This window comes from Leptonotus elevatus, chromosome 15 (genome assembly GCF_054856555.1).
Source record: "Leptonotus elevatus isolate MCC_2025b chromosome 15, RoL_Lele_1.0, whole genome shotgun sequence".
Lineage (NCBI taxonomy): Eukaryota > Metazoa > Chordata > Actinopteri > Syngnathiformes > Syngnathidae > Leptonotus > Leptonotus elevatus.
Genome location: NC_141253.1, coordinates 3,653,289 through 3,674,324, shown reverse-complemented (window position 1 = coordinate 3,674,324; position 21,036 = coordinate 3,653,289). Strand labels below are relative to the sequence as shown.

The 21,036-nt window shown below is 42.5% G+C and overlaps 8 protein-coding genes across 8 annotated transcripts; 6 read left to right on the top strand and 2 right to left on the bottom strand.

Annotated features, from left to right (window-relative positions):
- Positions 1-954: 954 nt before the first annotated feature.
- On the top strand, positions 955-1,288 carry LOC147161603 (histone H4). The gene has a single exon (XM_086096497.1). It carries the CDS (start codon positions 956-958, stop codon positions 1,265-1,267), a length of 312 nt encoding a protein of 103 aa, XP_085952623.1. The 5' UTR covers position 955; the 3' UTR covers positions 1,268-1,288.
- Positions 1,289-1,807: 519 nt separating this feature from the next.
- On the top strand, positions 1,808-2,644 carry LOC147161602 (histone H4). Its single transcript, XM_086096495.1, has one exon. It carries the CDS (start codon positions 1,947-1,949, stop codon positions 2,256-2,258), a length of 312 nt encoding a protein of 103 aa, XP_085952621.1. The 5' UTR covers positions 1,808-1,946; the 3' UTR covers positions 2,259-2,644.
- Positions 2,645-2,930: 286 nt separating this feature from the next.
- LOC147161601 (histone H3-like) lies at positions 2,931-3,341 on the bottom strand. The gene has a single exon (XM_086096491.1). It carries the CDS (start codon positions 3,339-3,341, stop codon positions 2,931-2,933), a length of 411 nt encoding a protein of 136 aa, XP_085952617.1.
- Positions 3,342-3,683: 342 nt separating this feature from the next.
- On the top strand, positions 3,684-4,097 carry LOC147161600 (histone H2A). Its single transcript, XM_086096492.1, has one exon. It carries the CDS (start codon positions 3,702-3,704, stop codon positions 4,086-4,088), a length of 387 nt encoding a protein of 128 aa, XP_085952618.1. The 5' UTR covers positions 3,684-3,701; the 3' UTR covers positions 4,089-4,097.
- A 416-nt stretch (positions 4,098-4,513) lies between these two features.
- Positions 4,514-5,122, bottom strand: LOC147161599 (histone H1-like). Its single transcript, XM_086097036.1, has one exon. It carries the CDS (start codon positions 5,114-5,116, stop codon positions 4,514-4,516), a length of 603 nt encoding a protein of 200 aa, XP_085953162.1. The 5' UTR covers positions 5,117-5,122.
- A 1,007-nt stretch (positions 5,123-6,129) lies between these two features.
- On the top strand, positions 6,130-6,874 carry LOC147161598 (histone H2B-like). The gene has a single exon (XM_086096494.1). The coding sequence runs from the start codon at positions 6,159-6,161 to the stop codon at positions 6,531-6,533; it is 375 nt and encodes a 124-aa protein (XP_085952620.1). The 5' UTR covers positions 6,130-6,158; the 3' UTR covers positions 6,534-6,874.
- A 17-nt stretch (positions 6,875-6,891) lies between these two features.
- On the top strand, positions 6,892-8,162 carry LOC147161597 (histone H3-like). Its single transcript, XM_086096490.1, has one exon. It carries the CDS (start codon positions 7,097-7,099, stop codon positions 7,505-7,507), a length of 411 nt encoding a protein of 136 aa, XP_085952616.1. The 5' UTR covers positions 6,892-7,096; the 3' UTR covers positions 7,508-8,162.
- A 6,098-nt stretch (positions 8,163-14,260) lies between these two features.
- On the top strand, positions 14,261-18,829 carry arid6 (AT-rich interaction domain 6). The gene is made up of 6 exons (XM_086096649.1): positions 14,261-14,403; positions 15,348-15,510; positions 15,753-15,805; positions 15,956-16,053; positions 16,142-16,301; positions 17,387-18,829. The coding sequence occupies exons 1-6, from the start codon at positions 14,392-14,394 to the stop codon at positions 18,677-18,679; spliced, it is 1,779 nt and encodes a 592-aa protein (XP_085952775.1). The 5' UTR covers positions 14,261-14,391; the 3' UTR covers positions 18,680-18,829.
- Positions 18,830-21,036: the final 2,207 nt, after the last annotated feature.

The following is a 21,036-nucleotide window of genomic DNA, read 5'->3' as shown; positions in this document are numbered from 1 at the left end:
GTGATAAGCGAACCGCTAGATGGTTTATTAATTATTGTTTTATAATAATGCAAACCTTTTATAAATTGGTTCAATAAATGTGAAACACTAAGTATAGTTACTCGGTCCATGTTGGGTCCCTTTCGATGACAATAAAATGGGATATAAACTAAACAAAAATATTAGTTATTAATTAGTGCTGTCAAAGTTAAAACGTTAACTGATTAATTAATCACAAAAAATAGCGCATTAAATTAACGCACATTAATCACACTGTTAATTTTTACCATAGATTATCCTTTAGTGTGACTGCGGAAGATAATTGCATACATTCAAGCAAAGCATTTAATAAATGTTTGCGCATCACATTTAGAATGTTTGTTCATCTCAAAATATCGGGGTCATTTTTCCCCATTTTAAATTACGCAAATAATTACCTGATTAGAAAAAGAGGATGAGGTGAGCTTTGGTACCAAAAATCCTAACATTAAATGTCAAAAGAATTAACACATAACCAGTGCTCTTCAAATTTGGTGGGATTTTTTTTTAAAGTCTTTTTTATTAAGTGATTAATCAAAATTCTAAGATGTGATTAATCTGATTTAAAAAAAATCAATCGTTTTTATTAATATAACTAAATTAAATTACTACGCCAAGTGATGGGTGAGAACTGCTACTAGATATTAATATAATATTGTTGAGTCGAGAAGTAATTGTTGGATTTAATCGCGTTCAATACTACAGTATAATAAATTGTTACAACTCCACTGAATTTGTATGGAGACAAAAACATCGTATTTAGTGTAAAAAGGAAGGAAGTATTACCCAAGTCGTGGGGGAAGGGACGCTGAATGACGTTCCTCCAGCCAAGCCAAATGGAATGCCTGTCCTCTCTCCGGTCCGCCGAATTGTAATAAAGTCCGCTCCCTCCCAGACGATTTTCATCTCATAACGCCGTGTAATAATAAACGGAATAATGTCTGGCAGAGGAAAAGGAGGCAAAGGACTTGGAAAAGGCGGCGCTAAGCGTCATCGCAAGGTCCTTCGCGACAACATCCAGGGCATCACCAAACCGGCCATTCGTCGTCTGGCCCGCCGCGGTGGAGTCAAACGCATCTCCGGCCTCATCTATGAGGAAACCCGTGGTGTGCTTAAGGTTTTCCTGGAGAACGTCATCCGCGATGCTGTCACCTACACTGAGCACGCCAAGAGGAAGACCGTGACCGCTATGGATGTGGTGTATGCCCTTAAGAGACAAGGGCGCACACTCTACGGTTTCGGTGGTTAAGCACTTCATCCCGACCAGCAATTCAACCCAAAGGTCCTTTTCAGGACCACTCACTCACTCTAAGAGCAGTTTTCTCCTCTACTAGTTCAGGATCAACAATGAAAATTGCATTACGGCAATGTCTTATTTATTATTATTATAAATCGTATAAATTATTTATAAATGGAAGTCAAAATAGTGGTGTCATGTTGGGCGCGATAGCAAAATGACACTGCGTAATTAGCCATTTAGATGCAAAAGTTGGCTATAGGAGAGACCGTAAAATGTGAATATTAAAATAAAATCAGACCACAGTCACTTTTGAAAAGCGCCAAGAGGCTTTGAATAGTCGCCAGATTTAGCAAACGCTTATTTATTCCTCTCTTCAGCAGCCTCCATTACAATTACGTGAAAATTAGGCGATGGATGTAATTTAGCTGCTTTTGGGGCAGCCAATGGCTACTATCCATACTGGGGAGTTGGAAACACTGAGTTATCGCGAGAGTAGATGAGATTTACGAAAGCAGAATAGAATGGACCGCGAGAACAAATTATGTTTGGTCAATGTGTGGGGGGAATCTGCTGTTGAGTGACGTTGCTCGCGGCTGTCCTCTCTCAGGTCCGTAGCGTTATAATAAGAAAGCCCGTTATTGGGGTTGTACATTTGAGCTTACTTCGTTCGATTACAATTAGCATAACAATGTCTGGTAGAGGAAAGGGCGGTAAAGGTTTGGGGAAAGGTGGCGCCAAGCGTCACCGAAAAGTCCTCCGTGATAACATCCAGGGTATCACGAAGCCCGCCATTCGACGTCTGGCTCGCCGCGGTGGAGTCAAACGCATCTCCGGTCTCATCTATGAGGAAACCCGTGGTGTGCTCAAGGTTTTCCTGGAGAACGTCATCCGCGATGCTGTCACTTACACCGAGCACGCCAAGAGGAAGACCGTCACCGCCATGGATGTGGTATACGCTCTCAAGCGGCAGGGACGTACTCTCTATGGATTCGGCGGCTAAATTCAACATTCGGCACATAAACAAACTAAAGGTCCTTTTAAGGGCCACACACTCAATCTACAAAGAGTTTGATATTCACGCATGTTAATTGATATTGTTGCATACAGACAGTGATGGATTTTTATTTTATTAAACCATCTCAAAAACTTTTTTTGTATTAGGTGCCAACTATTTTTAAAACTAGAACCTACTCGTTGCTAAGATAAATGTGAAGTAGTACTAGTTGAATGATACAGTTCTAAAATAACTAATGGAGTCAAATTGATGAGCGTTTGCAATAATCACAATGTCCCGTCAATGGTGGGTTATTTTTCATCGTGTTTTACAGCAGTCTCCTAATTCTTTTTTGGTATTAGATTCCCTGAACAATAAATAATTTTACTCAATTGGTTTCTTAAATGTTTTATATATGTTGTGGTGTCATAATTTAGTGATATTTTAAATGTTTGTATTAACAGAACCCGGGGAAATGTTTACTGATTACTTTGTGCACCTTTTTTTAAGAAAAAATTCCACTGATTGTCCTGGCTTTTCACTATGAAATAAACGCTCAGGAATATTAATTATAATTGGTCAATATATATTTTATAGTTATTAAAAATACAGAAATTTATCATTTAGTTGCAAGTGTGTTGGCTCTTAAAAGAGCCGTTGTGATTTCTGGGTTAAAGCTTATGCCCTCTCCCCGCGGATACGACGGGCCAGTTGGATGTCTTTGGGCATGATGGTGACCCTCTTGGCGTGGATGGCGCACAAGTTGGTGTCTTCAAACAGGCCGACCAAGTAAGCCTCGCTGGACTCCTGCAGCGCCATGATGGCCGAGCTCTGGAAGCGAAGGTCGGTCTTGAAATCCTGAGCGATTTCCCTGACAAGCCGCTGGAAGGGCAGCTTGCGAATGAGCAGCTCGGTGGACTTCTGGTAGCGACGGATCTCGCGGAGGGCCACGGTACCGGGCCTGTAGCGGTGAGGCTTCTTGACGCCGCCGGTGGCCGGGGCGCTCTTGCGGGCGGCCTTGGTCGCCAGCTGCTTCCTGGGGGCTTTGCCGCCGGTGGATTTACGAGCTGTCTGCTTGGTTCTTGCCATCTTCTAGCTTTTCTCTTTCGGAGGAAAAGAAATACAGTACAAGAGCCGCGCGAGTCGTTTTTAAACGCTTTGTTCGGGTGCGCATGCGTTCCGCGCCCTCAGACCGGTGCGTCCTGATTGGTGCGCGGCTGCCGCTTGGAGCTCAGCCCCGCCTGGAAGAGAGACCACTGGCTCGCTGCTCATTGGGTGGAATTATGTTCGAACTGGCCTCCAAAATGTAAAGCCATCTCCACCGCGAAACCCTCGTTTCCTGATTGGTCCAACTCAAGCGTCTCGCGCATCCTGCAGCTATTAAAGCAGGACTTCCACCACCAAGCGGTACATTTCCTTTGAGTTTTCACCCCAGAAAGACTAATCAATATGAGCGGAAGAGGGAAAACCGGTGGCAAGGCCAGAGCAAAAGCCAAGACTCGTTCCTCCCGCGCTGGTCTACAGTTCCCGGTTGGTCGAGTCCACAGGCTGCTGCGTAAAGGCAACTACGCTCAACGTGTTGGGGCCGGGGCCCCAGTTTATCTGGCGGCCGTGCTCGAGTACCTGACCGCTGAGATCCTCGAGTTGGCCGGCAATGCAGCCCGCGATAACAAGAAAACCCGAATCATCCCCCGTCACCTGCAGCTGGCGGTCCGCAACGACGAGGAACTCAACAAACTCTTGGGCGGAGTGACCATCGCTCAGGGCGGCGTTTTGCCCAACATCCAGGCCGTGCTTCTGCCAAAGAAGACTGAGAAAGCCGCCAAATCCAAGTAAAAACCTGAATCATTTCAACCCCAAAACGGCTCTTTTAAGAGCCACGCATTTTTTTCCCTTAAAGAGCAGTATCTCCTTCGATGGAAAAATAAGTCAAAATGATGGTTTACATACCAATAAAAGCGATCTTTACCTAAAAGCACACCTCAAAAGACTAAATCACTAATTAGTGGCGCATTATTTGGGGGCCGTCCTCATAGTTTAATCTTTTTTCCCTTCTCTGTAGTGCATGCTATCAATGGATGTATGCTCCTACTTTATGCGAGCAGTTCCATAAATAAAATCATTTTACGTTACAAAAATCGAAGTAATGGCATACTGTATACAGAATATAACAAATGTATATGTGACAAGGAATACGTTTTGCTCTTTACAGGTAGTGTGGGTGGCTCTTAAAAGAGCCTTTCGAAGCTAAAAGTATTAAATCACTTCTTTTTGGGTGCTACCTTCTTCACACTTTTGGGCTTAGCCACCTTCTTGGCGGGGCTTTTCTTAGCGGCGGTCTTCTTGGCCGCGGGAGCCTTTTTGGACAGGGCTTTTTTGGGGCTTTTTGCAGCCACCTTCTTGGCTGCTTTCTTTGGCGTCGTGGCCTTGGCGGGCTTCTTAGCGGATTTCTTGGCTGCCGCCTTCTTGGGCTTCTTGGTCGGCGTTGCCTTTTTGGCGGCGGGCTTCTTCGCCTTAGTGGGGGTCTTCTTGGCAGCCTTAGCACGCTCTTTGGCTTTCCCCTCCACCATCTTGTTAATCTTGAAGGAGCCGGAAGCGCCGGTGCCCTTGATTTGAACAAGAGATCCCTTGTTTACCAGGCCAATGACGGCGAGCTTGACGCGGGACCTGTTCTTGTCCACGTCGTAGCCGGACGCGACCAGCGACTTCTTCAGGGAGGCCAGAGAAACGCCATTGCGCTCATTGGACGCGGCCACGGCCTGGACGATGAGCATGCTGACGCCGGGTCCGACCTTCTTCTTCGCGGGTTTAGCAGTCTTCTTCTTGGCGGCTTTCGCCGGGGCGGCTGGGGCTACTTCGGCCATGATGCTTGCTATTAAAAATGTATGAGGACTCAAGTGATGCCATTTCGGAGTTAAGGGCCGGACTTTAAACGCACCATGAGAACCGTGGAGAGTCAATCGGGCAGTTTGCTCCACGGCACGCTGACAAACTCTCCTCACTTGTGTTTTCTTCGCATTTTTTTTCTTCGTTTTCTTTTAGGTAATGGTGAGAAATTACAATGGAAACTATTTATGTAACAAAAACGTATTTCAATATATAACACACGTATCTATTTCCACATAGACGTTGTTTAAAAGTGGTATAGTGCCTCTATTTTATTTTTATTTTTTTGCAGAACTTCCAAACTTCGCCTCCACACTGGCGTGAACAGCGTCACTCAACGGAATTCCTCGCTCTTTTCTTAAATACAATTATTTAATATAACACACTATTTGACAAAAAAAAGCGTTTTATATATTAAGTAACATGTTCCTCCACCGATCCTAAGTCCAAACAAGCGAGTATTTTTGATCATTTTGGAACAAGACAACGTTTTCTGAGGCTAGCAAACACACATGATGACTGACACTCCTTGTGACCTTAAACTGCAAATATGTTGTTTACGAGTCACGAAAGATGTTTCTGTCTTACCATAAGAACTCGTGGAACACACTGAGGTGTAACGATGTGTAAATAGGGTGTACATTAAGTCTAATTATGTATATATGTGAGAGTGCCACGAGCTGTGATGCCAAATTTAACACACCGGCTCCCTATTCACACCTATTTAAGCTGTTAAATGAGATGTATACTGACTAGTGACTACTTTTCATTATGGACAAGCTTGGGACATTTAAGCGAATATCAAACATCGAACGTCAAGCCAACTTGTTCTGGCTTTTATAAGAACATTTAGTTCTTATTTAAACGTCTTGAAAACGTACCAAAACGCCACAAAGGAAATATGGCGCTTTATAATTTCAGCCAATCAGAAAGTGGCGTTGTCACAGTGCTATTTGCATGAAAGCGCTTATAAGACCCCGACTACAACACCCTCACGATTCAACCCACTCGCTAATCAAAATGCCTGAACCAGCCAAGTCAGCGCCCAAGAAGGGCTCCAAGAAAGCCGTCACCAAGTCCGCCGTTAAGCCCGGCAAGAGGAGACGGAAGGGAAGGAAGGAGAGCTACGCCATCTACGTGTACAAAGTGCTGAAGCAGGTCCACCCCGATACCGGCATCTCATCAAAGGCGATGAGCATCATGAACTCGTTCGTCAACGACATCTTCGAGCGCATCGCTTCTGAGGCTGCCCGCCTGGCTCTCTATAACAAGCGCTCCACCATCTCGTCCAGAGAAATCCAGACCGCTGTGCGTCTGTTGCTCCCCGGAGAACTAGCCAAGCACGCCGTGTCCGAGGGGACCAAGGCCGTCACAAAGTACACCAGCTCCAAGTGATTCGCTCGTTCAGCATGTTCACCAACCCCAAGGCTCTTTTAAGAGCCACCCACTTAATCTTAAAAAGTATGTGTTCCACTCGCTGTAGTGTCAACCACCCACTTCAAATATCAATATTATTAATCAAATGACTGTTACAAAGGGACCGTCAAATGGGGATTTATAATACTACTTATATTCCTAGGTAGCGTAGATTGACATTACATTTGCAAAACTATTATTTTCTACTAATTAAATAAAGACATTACATCTTTATGCCTGCCTTGTTTAAATACACAATATAAAATAAAATGTATTTATTGTTTGACAATGACACAACCCTCCTTAGCATCGTTGTCTGAAAACACGAATAAAGTCAACCGATCTTCAGTATGCTTCGGAAGCTATTGGTCAACTGCGCCTGCTGACTGGCTCAATTCAAATCTGTCTCGGCCAATAGCAGATAAATTTTCGCGCGGACACTTCCCTAAACGCACCAATCAGCTGCTGTCTCCACTGCATAAAAACGCGCAGTCTCCCGCCTCCGCCCAATCTCTTCATTCTCGTGTAAAGCGCGCTACAGAATGGCAAGAACCAAGCAGACAGCTCGTAAATCCACCGGCGGCAAAGCCCCCAGGAAGCAGCTTGCCACCAAGGCCGCCCGCAAGAGCGCCCCGGCCACCGGCGGCGTCAAGAAGCCTCACCGCTACAGGCCCGGTACCGTGGCGCTCCGCGAGATCCGTCGCTACCAGAAGTCCACCGAGCTGCTCATCCGCAAGCTGCCCTTCCAGCGTCTGGTCAGGGAAATCGCTCAGGATTTCAAGACCGACCTTCGCTTCCAGAGCTCGGCCATCATGGCGCTGCAGGAGTCCAGCGAGGCTTACTTGGTCGGCCTGTTTGAAGACACCAACTTGTGCGCCATCCACGCCAAGAGGGTCACCATCATGCCCAAAGACATCCAACTGGCCCGTCGTATCCGCGGAGAGAGGGCATAAGCTTTAACCCAGAAATCACAACGGCTCTTTTAAGAGCCACGCACGTTTTTACTAAAGCCTAAAATCCACATTCGTTAAATGTGTTCTGAATTGTCACCGAAGGCCCAACTGGTTGTACTTTGTTCATCCAGCAGGGGGTGCAATTGGATATTATACCGGGAAGCATAAAGTTAGATGGCTCATTTTCACTCATAAACTTCCATTATTTATTATGATTATTGTAACGTTATACTATATATAGTTGTTGTTACTGTTTCTGCAACGAGCTACAGTTTCCGCGTCTAAACAGGTAATGAGTTATGTGGTGGTTGTTTTTTTTTTTTAAATACAAATGTTTATTTTGACAGAACCAGTCAGGAAAATGCACTTGTGGAGTCCAGTGATGTAACCTTTTGTCAAGACCGATTTAAATCCTTACGTAGACGAGACCGGAGTCACCAACTGTGGTCCTTGAGACGATCAGGATTGTTATCAGACATCTGCAGAGTTTACTAATGAGCTGATATGAATCTGGTGTTTTAAGAGGGACATTACAATCTTGTATTTACATTAGGCTTGTTTTTGTTTTTTTTGTTTAATATTTAACAAATCCCTATTAGAATAAAAACATTTATAGGAGGCGAAAATAACTCGTGTGTGTGACATGTCAAGTTGTCGTTGGAATTGGGAGTGGCGTAATTGTGTGAATCTCGCACGCAGCTATTTGGACAAATGTTTTTTATTACAACAGGGTAATTAATTTTATTTATTTCTTTAATGAGGATGTGTGACCACGCCTTCGGTAACTCTGACTTGTCAATAGATCACGATGTGACTCACCTCACTTCCTGAAGCTGATTAACTGGTTGGCCTCATGACCAATCGTATCATTACAATTACTTATCCAAGAGCTCGCTGGCCAATCGGGCGATTTCTTGCTGCTCACGCCTGAAAACACACAGCAAGTTTGCTATTTTGGTTTGAAACGGTCATGTTGGCTTTAGTTTAAATCACACACACACACACACACACACACACACACACCCGCCAAAGCCAGTTTTACTAGCAACATGAAATTTGGTAGACATGAATATCGTTAAAAAGAAAAAAAAGTCATCACACAAAGTCACCTAACCAATTTTGGTTCGAAGCACTCGTCCCAAAATAAATAAAATTAAAATAATGCAGTTCAGTTGTATGCTTGGTAGAATTGTCTATTGAAAGAGAACAAAAAAAAAAAAAACCAGACGGAAAGTCACCAATTTTGGTTTGTAGTGGCCATTTTGGACATAGCACCCTCAAGAATTTAAAATTGAATTCAGCCCCTAAAATAAAAAAAAATAAAAAAAACAACCCTAGCTCGCAAGCAACATGAAATCTGACATCTGAAAAGACACAGGGTAAAAATATCCAATTCTTTTTTTTCCCACTCTCTCTTTCTGTATATATATATATATTATTGTGTTATTGGTTCAATCAACGAGCGTTCACTTCTCACCGTGGGATGAATGAAGGCCCCGCCCTCAAAATAATTCAGACGTCCCCTCAGGCAGAAATGCGTCCGATGTAATAACTCTCGACGCCCTAATTTACCAAACAAAGAATGCTGCGTGACGGCGTCTTTTGTCACGGGTGTAATTTAGCAAATCATCAATTACATGACGATTTGCTTTTTATCACGTAGCAATTAGTCCCAACTTTATATCCACGCGATGTAAAAAAACAAACAAATCAAAACAATCAGCTGCATAAACGAGAAACAGAAGATTTGTAGACACAACAGTGACCATAAAACACCAACACCATATTTCGTGAAATTAGAAGCTGCATTGTGACATTCGGCGCAACGAAACGGAATGCAAGAGTCGTTTCGGTTTATTGGGAAAAGAACGCTTGCTATCCGGCACCCGTGGCCACACCTTAAAAGTCGTTTGACGTCCGCGCTGTGAAAAGACCACATTGTCATTAGTTTGTTCTTGGGCGTGCCTGACATTCAGCAGGTAATTAGGGACAACTGTGTTCTTGGTTGAAGGCAGCAATTATGAGTGGAATTGGCTTGACCTTCATTCTTTCATTATGTAAATAACAGGTGTCAAACTCCGCCAAAGTGAACTACGTGCATCGACTTCTTGTTTGTGTAAAATAGCAAAAATTGCAAATTGTCTTCATTTCTTCTCTTTCTTTGTGGAGTTTTGTTTTTTTTAACTTTAAAAAAATAAAATAATTTCACTTAATGTTGCCCTTTTCTTTTTTTTGCCTAGCAGTATTTTATGTTTCCCGTTTTGGGGGCTTCACTTTTTATTTTTCATTTTTTATTTTATTTTACTTTTGTCTATTTTGTCTACTTGTCACTTTTATTATTAGTAACTTTTTTTTAAATGAGGACTTTTTTAACAACTTGTTTATACACCTTGTTGGGTTTTACTTTTTAAAAGTTTTAGTCTTTCATTTTTCTTTGTCACTTTTTATCGTGGACTTTCAAACTTTATCCCGTTTGCTTTTTATAAAGTTTTCACCTTTTTTTTTTAACACAAATCTGAAAATGTGAGAGCATTTTAAATGCAGCAATAAAGAAAATGAAATGTTTTGACTTTTGTATTTATTTTTTCTTTTCCTTTTTTTACTCTTTCGTTTTTCTAACTCGCTATGTTTCACTTTTGTTTTAGTTTTGACTTAAAATTATTTATTTTACATTTAACATTTTTCAGTTGTTACGACTTCAGCTTTTCGTACATTTTTCTTTACACTGATTAAATTGTAACTTTTTTTGGGGACAGAAGGACAAACGAGCACACTGCAGCAAATTTCTCAGTTGACCTGAAAGTATGCGTTCCCTCGTGAAAATACCACATTGGTTTTCACACTTGCTTTCAACCTGTTCAAAGATGCAACTGTTGCCTAAAAAAAAACACGTTTCCTACTAAAACGAGTCTTTGCAGAACAATTCAAGGCGCACCCTTGACAAAAAAAATTCAAAGCAGCGCCATGCATGACGATGATGTAGCATTAACATGGATGCTCATATGTGAAATTAGCACGCGGGCCAACACCATTCTTGACATAGTCTTCAACCTCGGCGATGCGAGAGCTTTTGTCAACCGGTTCCACTCGGGCTTCAAATGTCGTATTTGCTGTCACCTCGGCATTTCGTCATGCGGGTTTGACGCTCGGGGGCTGCGCGGCATTTGCAGATGTTACAGGTTCGACTTTTGGTCAGCGGCGATTCATTCTGTGACCAAAAGATTCTCAATCAGTCTTGATCGGGCTCTAATTCACACTGTTGCTTTCTTTACCATATGCCAAAAAAAAAAAAAAAAAAAAAAAAAAAAAGTCACATATAAGGGTATTAAAATGCTCCTAAAGAGGTGATTATAATAATGACAATAATTGTTCAACATGATCCCTTATAGGCAGTTAACGTCTGCTGTGTGACTTGTCATGCCTTTCATGTGTTGACAGTGGATATAAAAAGTCGACATACCACAAATTCAAATGATTTCAAAACAATAACTTGTACAACTCGTAAAATAAATAAATAATTGAAAGCACCCTCTGAGCCGATCACATTTAAAGTCACACAAAATGGGAGTTGCCGATCACCTGCCGCCATTTAAAGTGCCTCTGATTAATCACAAATAAAGTTCAGCTGTTACTAAATCTTTTTTTTTTTTTTTAACATTCATGAAGATTTTGTGCGAAAATTAACTACTAGTTTGAACTGTTCATAATTCCCTCCACCCTGATAAAGGCTGGGGAAAAAAACCCACCCCCGTTGCTTGATGACTGATTGGTTAATCAGTTAACCAATCACATTTCAGTTTACAATTTCCCCCCCCCCCCCCCGACTAAACTTGTGCAGGTTATTGGTTGCATTGTCAGAAAAAAGCTTTGAAATGATCTTGGCCTGATTGTTTTACATCACAAATACCTGGCATTTGAACAGGGGTGTGTAGACTTTTTCTATTAGCATGTGCAGAATAATTCATTTCTTGTCAAATGATGCGTGAGTGAATTTTGCCGCTGAGCTCCTTGTCAACCAGACAGCTAGTTGTTTAAAAATTGCTGGAGGGAAAAAGTACCGAAACATTGAACCAGTTTGAACAAGCGCTAGTTCACAGAAGGTCAATTTAAGGTCACGTGCAAAGGTTATAGTTCCTTTTAGATTTATCCTAAACTTTCACTTGGAAGCTTAATAATATCCCGGAATTTTTGTGAGTGATCATGCACTGTAGTCAAATAATAATAATAATGAAAAGAGGAGGTGACTGACAGCTAAACGTATGATCTCATCCTTCCCAATACAGGATTCCTGGCATCCAGAGCTGAAGATGGACAAGCGAGCGTGACTTTCACAGTTGAACTTCCGTCTGCATCAATGTTGCCTTTGTTTGGCCGAGAGGAGCTAAGAGTCAACAAAGACACGCTTGGATAATAACCATTCTGCTCAGACCTGGCAATAACATTTGGATCCTTTTTTTCTTCTTCTTTTTTTTTTTGAAGGAACTTTGACATTTCCAGATGAATAATTGTCACATTTTAATCTTTAATTTTTCACTTTTTCAATTATTACTATTTTTTTCTTTCACTTTATTGAAAATAAATGTTTACTTGTGTTTGCCTTAACTTTTTTACATTTGTATTTTTAACTTTTGTACTTTTGTCTTTTTTCACACATTTTACATTTTAAAATGTACTTTTTAAATATATTTTCCCCCGTTTTTTATAGCTTGCTTATATTTTTCACTTCTAATTTTTGCTTCTTTTTTTGCTGTACATTTTAGGTTGTACTTTTACTTGTTTTATACCCTTTTAGTTTGTACTTGACTTATTTTAATTTACTTAATTTTTTTTTGCCATTTTCTTTTTTAGTTTTACTTTGCATTTTTTCATGCTTAATTTTTAAAATACCTTTAGTTTGCACTTTTTCATTTATTTTCACTTTTTTATTTTAATATTGGAAATGTTCTCTTTTTTTCACTCTTATCTTTTTCTTAGTTTGAGATAAAAAAAAATACTTTCGATTTTGGTTTGACTATTTTTGACTTTGTATTTTTCTTTCCTAAAAACAAAAAAAACAATGTCTGTAATCTGTAATTTTAAATTAAAATGTAAATTTGTATGTTAGTTTCACCCTCTAGTAACTGCACTAACAGCAGAGAAAATGTTTTTTGTTCCAAGTGGGAAAAACAACTTTGACCTTTCCAAAAGTCCCTGAAGAGGCGCTGAATGCAAATCTGCTTACCCTGAGTTAAAGCACACCTACGTAATTATCCTGCCAGTCGAATGTCGCGTCTTTGCATTGTATCTGATTAACGCTTGCCGAATCTGCTTCCTGTCGAACCAGAAAGTTCACATGAGATGAAATTGCATCTCGACATCACCGCCTTCCGATAGATAAATATCAGGGAAGGTTCTGGTAAACCCATCTTGGCGCACTGGCCAAGTATGGAATGATGATGATGATGATTATTACACGTAGATGTTGAAAATTGTCTGCAGCAAATTGGGTGTTAAAAACCACAATGATTGATTCATTGTGGTTTTTAACACCCGATTTATGAGATTACCGGTATGCAATTATTAGCTTAAATATTTGGTAAACTCCCACTCAAGCACCACTCCTATAGTATCTGTGTGACTAAGTTTAGTTTTTTCACGTTTTAAACCTTGGTCTTTATTGGAACCAAAGAAAATTGACAATGTAGAACTTGAGGTTGAAAAAAAATTTTTGAAAATGAAAAAGTATACATATTTTTTTTAAACCTTGATACTTAATTTCCAATTTTTGAGTTATTTTTTGTTTTCACATTTGTTTAAATGTTCAGCTATTCATGACTTTTTTTTAAAAACTTTTTTTGCTATTTCACTTTTTGTCATTTTCCATTTTTAAGTTTCTTTTCAACGTTCCACTTTTTTCTTTTCATTTTGTACTGTACTTTTTTGTGCCTTTTTCTGTCTAATACTCCTTTTTACTTTAAACTTTCATACTTGTGACTTAGTGAATTGTCACTTTTTTAACCTCTTTCAATAAAAATATCGAAAACATTTGAACCATTTATCAAAATGTACAAAAAAAAATACTGTAGGAATTTCCATCTCAATTAAACGTAATTGAATCCTCCAATAAATACTGTTTAAAAAAAAAACAAAAAAAAAACATACAAGCACAATTATAATTAAAGAGAATCATAGCAATCTGTAGAAGCATAGAAATAGTAGGGATGCCATTATTTCTGAGCTGTGAAAAATTAACAGCTATTCATGTCAAACTTCAGCCACACAAATCAAATGCTAATTTAGCATTAGCTGCGGATCAGCTTTTTGTTGTTGTTGTTGTTTTACAACAGGTTTGCACAAATAAGCCTGCCACAAATTAAACAATAAAACTTGAAACAGAATGTATTTTTCCAATCTAAACTCACAGAACCCAAAATAGACAGGCAGCCGTTTGAAATGCTGCATTTCCAGTTCACACGCGGATAATTGTCAATAGTTAATATGACGACGTGACACGACATGCTGTGTATCAGCGTGGCGATCTGCCTTTTTACCCAGCGAAATATCTTCACATTTCATCAAAATACTCATGCGCTCCTTGTGACAATCCGACCATAAAGCAGACCTGTTGAACAACAACTACATGACTTGGGCTACTTTTTTTCTCATGCCAAATTGCGCCGTGCGGTTGATTTTGGTGCTGCAGTTGTTTCCGAGAGCTGGTCGGACCGGTCGGACCGTCCAAATCTGAGCAGCGGGACGTTAAAATAGGCGGCTTCTGTCGCGCTGTCAAATATTTGCTAACAGCCGCCGGGACGTACACGTGTGTGCTTGTGGGCAATAGTGTGTGTTGCAGTGGTTTCGGATTGGCACCCGGCGCTGACTAATCGGCACCCTTACTTGCACTCATGATGGAACTGGTGAGTAAAGGAAGGTTTTTGTGCTTTTGATATGGAACACTTTTAGGGTTAGGATTTGGGGTTAGAGAAGAGAAGGGTTAGGGTTGAAGGTTTGGGTTAGTATTTTTTTTTAAATCAGTTTTAACCTAGTCATATCAGTTAAAAAAAAATGGGTTTGCTAGAAATATATATATTTTTTTTAAATTTATGTCTGTAGATTTTCTCAGTCATTCACAAATGTTGAATATGCAACTGGACTCTTCTAGTAGTGTTTAGTAGTTTTCCAAAAATGTGCAAAATAGATTTAGGATGTGCTATGTTTGGATTTGGGATTAGGATTTGGAGTTAAGGGTGAAAATTGGGGGTTAGGATTAGGGCCAATGTTGCAGGTTTGGGCTAAGATTTTGGGGTCAAGGTTGCAGGTTTGGAGTAGGATTTGAGGTTTGGGATTAGGAGTAAGCACTAGGGCTCTTTCAGTGTGTGGGGTTCTGATACTAGTTTTTTTTTTTTTTTTTCAGTTTACTAGTTTTTCAGTAACTCGAAAATGTAATTGCATGCGAATGTCGCAGATGGAATGGCCAATCAAAAATGCTATTCTACATCATTTGAGCTTTGTGTGTGGCAGGGTGCAAGTTGGGGTTCAGGTTAAAAGGTTAGGGTCAGGGTTTGAGGTTAGGGTGACATGTTGGGAGTTGCAGCTGCGGCTGGGGTTCGGCCAGGGTATGTTTTGGGGTGAAGGTTACGATGAAAATCGGTGTTAGCACATTGCAGTCAAATAGCAGTAACGTGCCTTGACACATTCTTGAAGGGCGACACGTCACCGCCCATGAAAGGCCGCATTGATGCAGCAGCGGCGCGGCCGTCTTCCGACTTGATTTATGCGCTTGGCGACCATTCATCAATAAGAAACAGAACAGTGAGCCTTTTGTCAAAGCGCCGATTGTTGTTATTCTTGCCATTACCAGGCACATATGGCTAAGGCTCACTTCGGGGCCCCGGCGGTCCAAGAAGAGAACCGTAGGGACTTGATGGGCATGAGTGAGGAGGCCTTCCTGAAGAATCTCTACCTCTTCATGAAGAAGCGAGATACCCCCATCGAGAGGATCCCTCATCTGGGCTTCAAACAAAGTACTTGAGAGGTTTTGGAATTGTCAGTAGATTTAGACATGGCAACACAGGAAAAACTCCAAATTTAGGTCAGTGGCTTCTGATCATGCTCGGGCCGAGCAGAGAAAGCCTAAAATTTCCTATCATTGGTTCAGTCTGATGACATCAATCTGGTGACAATTTTTTTAAGACAATTCTTGTATCAGTTAATGTGAGGGGCCTAAAAAGTCTTTGTTCTTTCCCCCCCCCCCCCCCCCCCCCAGTTGATCTATTTGTGATGTTCAAGACAGTCAGCGACTTGGGGGGCTACCACCAGGTAAATTCTTTATAGTTGCCTTGCTACCACTTTTGTTTCTTCTTTCTGTCGCTAAGATAAGACAAAATGCAGTCACATTGTTAACGCGAAGATTTGCCAATAAAGCTTTCTGGCATGGAAACTGATTGATGGGAGCTTTTGTCTGGACAGGTGACGGCTCAGCAGCTCTGGAAGCAGGTCTACAACTCGCTGGGAGGGAACCCTCGTAGCACGAGCGCCGCCACTTGTACCCGCCGCCATTACGAGAAGTGAGTCACGAGGTGGGGGACGAGGTTGTGCGGGTTACCTGTCAAGACTCGAACCTAACCGGCATGCATGTCGGCATATCCTGCCAAGGCTGCTGCTGGCGTACGAGTGCCACCTGAAGGGAATGCCGATGAACGTGGTGCCGCCGCACGTGGCCGAGCGCTACCGCTATCACGGCTATAGCGTGGAGGACGTGGACGGTCAGAGACCAATCAAACGCAAGATGATGTCACTGCCGCTGCACCACCAGGTTGGTCACGTTACTTCTTTCCGGTGAGCCCAAAGATGTTTAACGCTAGCTTATGTTGTTTTCCGAAAGCCAATTTCCTGAGAGGACATGATTGACTTGCCAAATGACTTTTAGTCATCCAAGCGATCTTTTTCCTTTGCTCAGAGTAGGCGTCCGATCATATGTCGGACGAAGCAGAATGCTACGGGGAAATGTCTCTGGAACTCACTGGTCACAAATCAGACACTCTTATGTGCTGAATTGCCGGGAAAGGCATTTGATAGAAAATTATGCAATCATTGATTAAATTCTGCACGTTCTTGCATAACTGTAGATTTCTGCTTATTACTCCTGTTGAGTGCGTTTGTGGTTGGGCGGATTGTTCCGGTTTGATGACGAAGTCAAACAAGATAATCATAGGATATGAGAAAATGACGGTAGTATAAAGAGAAGTATTCTTTTATAACAACCAGTCAATCCAACGGACGGCCATTTAGTTGACGATTGACGGGAAACTTTGGAAAAACTGATGAACTAAGCATTGACGCAAGTGGGGTTTTTGTCCGGCAATGTAATCGTCAATCCGTCAATGACGGACGTCCGATTTTGGTGACGGATTGACGGAAACATGGACGGACGTTCGTTTTGCTAGGCAATCGATGAATGACGGATTGGCTTGAAATATTGACGATTTGATAATGACGGGCGCTCAAAATGCCGACATTGTAATCGTCAATCTGTCAATAAATTTGGTGACGAATGACGAAAAACATTAAATCGATGCTAATTTTGCTGAACATTTTAACGAATGATGGATGGACGGTTCAGCTTGAAATATCGACGGTGACGATGACGGAACGGTATCCTGACCGTTGACGATTGCCGAATGGCGGACGCTCAAAATTCCTTGACGCGCCCGCCTCTACTACTCCTTTGGTTGCATGGTTGTCGCTCCCTCTCGCAAAACTATTCAACCTTAAAGCGTATCCATCTTATCTACGTGATTGAAATTTAAACAGCCGTGTTAAAAAGGGAATCGAGGCAACCACGGCACGACATGAGAACCAAAAGACAGACGCAGTAAACTCAACTTTTATCTCCACCAGAATCATCCCAACCTCCATCACACCATCTTTCCTCTCCAACTTCAACCCCACCACTACTACCATTCAGGCCGCGCCCTTCTGCCGCCTTACGTCCCCATGTCTGCTGCTCCCATGATGACTTCCCACAGACCCCAGGCGGCCCCTCCACCCAAATTCACCTTCCCCCCTTTATGTGGTTCCGGCCCGCCTGAACAAGTGAGGCCTCTGGAGCACTTGCGCTTCCTGGCTGAACAGTACAAGTCTTCTTCCGGACTGAGCGAACCTCTCAACCTGAGCATTAGAGCCGAGACTCAAAGGATGGAGAGGAATCCAAAATCGTCTTTCTCTCCGCCCTTGGCCAGCAAGAAGCCAAAGTTCCTGAACACGCCATCGTCACTGTACTCGCAGGGCGCAAGGAAAGATGGCGCCAAGAAGCCGGACGAGGCAGCCGCAGTCAGAGCGACGGCATACCTCGCCAGGGAGGACTTTGTGGTTGACCTCACCTCCAGCAGCAGCAGCCCAGAGGTCGACGCCGCCCTAACCATGAGAACCGACAGCCGCACCTGCGTTACCAAGCGGAACCTGCCCGAGCGCAGGACTCAGACAGAAGAGGGCCCGCCGGCGAAGAGATTAAACGTCAGCCACCTCCAGCCGTGCCCGCCTGCCGAAAACAACGGCAAAATGGAGATTGAGATCCCCCTGTCGGTGTTCCACAACTGGCTGCGGACGTACGGCCCCCCGGGCGCAACCTACGACGCCAAGCAGCTACCTCGCCTCTTGCAGCAGGCGGCGCAAAGGAGCAAGGACTTGCCCCCGGGGCAGTCGCCTCTTCACCCCAACTGCCATCAGCGCAGCGCCAGCATCGAAGACCTCAGAGTGCCTGGCAGAAAAGCGCCAAGCCCGAGCTCAACCATCCCGCCGTCCGTCACGCGCCACGCCCCCAACCAAAACCGCATCACCAGCTATGCAGCGCCCGCCCGTTCCAACGGCGCTCCGACACCCGGCACCGCTCCGGTGGCTTCTCAGTTTCCCCAGCCGGAAGTGACGTCATCGTCAAGCGGCCCCAAACCGCCGTCCTACTGGGAGGCCTCTGCCAAGGACAGGCAAGCGCCGCCCCAGAGCCCCGATCCGGTTCCGCGCGATCTCACGGTGACGACGAGCCGTCAGAGGGACGCCGATTCGAGTTGGAAAGCGCCAGAGAACAACAACTCATCTTTGCTGATGATGAATTCCAGCTCGGCCGCCTCCTCAATGCTGCAGCTAACCAGCGAGGAGGTGATGAAGCTCAAGAAAATCATCTCCAATTCCACGTGACACTCACGAGAATGTAAAGACTGTGTAAATATAGTATCCACAGCACTCGGGGATACAAGAGACCATTCAAGAAAAAAATGTTTTGTTTTGTTTTGCTTTTTTACACCTCTCCTTCACACATTTAATACAATTAAAAGACATTTTCAAGTTTTCCTTCGCACTTGTCTCTGTCAAGAAATGGGAAACTAAACGAAAAGAAGACACTGTCGCTCGCACAATTCTACAAATAAGCGGCATCATGTGCTTGGTTTAAGGAGGAAGTCAACCCCCCCAAAAAATATAAAAATAATAATAATATGAAAAATATCTATTCTGGTTAGTGATGAGTTGAGCAGCAAATTCCAGCAGTTTTTTTAATCAATTTTAGAAGGCAGCCATTTTGCCACTTGCTGTCATCTTCAGTCGACATCGCGGTTGCTCAGGTCTCAGGTAACAACCAGTCACAGCTCAGCTTCAGAAAACAGGTGAGATGTGATTGGACGTTGCCTGAGCACTGAGCAACTGTGATGTCATCTTCAGTCGACAGCAAATGGCAAAATGGCCGCCCCCTGAGGTGGATAAAAATGGCTGGATTTTGCTGCGTAACTCATATTCCACAAATGTAATAGGAATCAGAATGTCATGTTCAGACTCGCGAGGTCACGTATAACATATTATTGTCAAGAAACGTTTAAACGTTGACTTCCCTTTAAGTTGTTTGCCATCGACTGCAAAATTCCCACATTGTATTATCTAAACACCAACATTTAAACCAACCATATCATTTTAACAAAAATGTGATTAAGGTTAACATCTATGCTAATCTATGCTAAGTATTATAAACCTTCAAACAACTGTGGAAAGTTGGAAAATAAACACCACAAATACTTGTTGCTAGCTGTAGCACAAGTGCGAAAGATAAACCATGATATAACAGGGTTCGCCATTAATACATAAAACGGTGTAAATATAGATCAAACTTCATGACTCATTGCTTTATTGCTGTCTTTTGTTTGGATACAAAGAGCTGCTCTCTTACAACAAATCACTGAAATGTTTATCAACATTCCAACGATTGAATTGACAACTCAAACAGTCAACGCTTCAAATAAACACCAATCAAGCGCCGTTCCTATATGCCAATTTCCACGGCGACAGCAAATTACACGTCTTTCAACCAGACGCTAAACTTGCTGAGCGGCTGGTAATTGTTACGTATACACAATTAGTTGATACACCAAAGCAACTACGATTGAACTAGAGGAGCGCATTGAGGGATTTTTTTCGGCAGGCCAAACGAGGACAAGCGAGTGCAAAAAGGTGAGGTTTGTTTTTTTTTCAAATGTGCCAAGCAGCTACGACGAGGCCTTCAGAATCAACAGTACTGACTGATATCACTTCAAACTATTAGCAATGGGAGTGCTTCTTTAACCAATCAAATTTCAAATTCATCCTCCCATCATGAATTTTTTGTTCATCCTCGCAAGACCGTGTACCGAATGTAGCGGCCCACCTTGGCCCTACTGCACTGATGAGAAGCAGGCAGGAAGGTGGAGCGAGATCCGCCTTAACGCAGGCTCACTTCCAGCCCCTCCCCTCTGTATCGGAATAAAAATAAGTGTACTTTCCATGTCTCTCTCGCTCTCGCTCTCACCCCCCCCCCCCCCCACACACACAGAATTACGCTGCTATGAGGATATGAAGGCACAAAAACAGCTTTGACGAGATGATTGCGATTGGGACGGTTTTGGCATGTTTACCTTTGCTTACCAACTGTGTCATGGAAAATTTGGTATCTGTTTATTGGTGTCAGCTTATTGTGTTCCGTACGTCATGACACGTGCATTCTCTGGTTTACAATTTGGCTATGACTGCATTAGGTGTTTTGGTGTAAACAATTTACATAACGGCAAGGGTACAAAATGATTGTCTATTTGCTAAAGGCAGGGAAGATGATATATTTTATGTAATCGTATTTTCTTATACAATTTTGCATGAATTACTTCAAAGTCAGAACTTTAGATATATTTCATGAGTATTTGGTAGCACTGCCTTGAAACTGTATAACATTGGGTAACCGTTTCGGATATCCTTCCACAAGCTTCTCACGATTAAGTTTGCAGGAAATTTTTCATTCCGCATTACAGAAGTGGCGTCAATGAGTCAAGTTTGTAGGCTGCCTTGCTCAATAGATGTTGGGAAACAAACACCGCATTTGATTGTATAATGTCACTACACCCCGGGCAGGAAGCGAAACAAAAGTGCGGAATTTCAATTAGGTCGCTTTTTGGCATAAAGGTTTGTTTTTAAGAACAGCTTGTACCTTATTTAATTGCTTTAATTGTAAGTTGCTTCACGCAGGCCAATCTTGGGAAACA

Bases quoted from the DNA above. Each gene is read 5' to 3' on its own strand.
- LOC147161599 (XM_086097036.1), bottom strand. From the start codon at position 5,116: ATGGCCGAAGTAGCCCCAGCCGCCCCGGCGAAAGCCGCCAAGAAGAAG.
- LOC147161600 (XM_086096492.1), top strand. From the start codon at position 3,702: ATGAGCGGAAGAGGGAAAACCGGTGGCAAGGCCAGAGCAAAAGCCAAG.
- LOC147161598 (XM_086096494.1), top strand. From the start codon at position 6,159: ATGCCTGAACCAGCCAAGTCAGCGCCCAAGAAGGGCTCCAAGAAAGCC.
- LOC147161601 (XM_086096491.1), bottom strand. From the start codon at position 3,341: ATGGCAAGAACCAAGCAGACAGCTCGTAAATCCACCGGCGGCAAAGCC.
- LOC147161603 (XM_086096497.1), top strand. From the start codon at position 956: ATGTCTGGCAGAGGAAAAGGAGGCAAAGGACTTGGAAAAGGCGGCGCT.
- arid6 (XM_086096649.1), top strand. The intron at 15,511-15,752 runs GTACTTGAGAGG...CCCCCCCCCCAG, and splicing joins TCATCTGGGCTTCAAACAAA to TTGATCTATTTGTGATGTTC. The intron at 15,806-15,955 runs GTAAATTCTTTA...TTGTCTGGACAG, and splicing joins ACTTGGGGGGCTACCACCAG to GTGACGGCTCAGCAGCTCTG.
- LOC147161602 (XM_086096495.1), top strand. From the start codon at position 1,947: ATGTCTGGTAGAGGAAAGGGCGGTAAAGGTTTGGGGAAAGGTGGCGCC.
- LOC147161597 (XM_086096490.1), top strand. From the start codon at position 7,097: ATGGCAAGAACCAAGCAGACAGCTCGTAAATCCACCGGCGGCAAAGCC.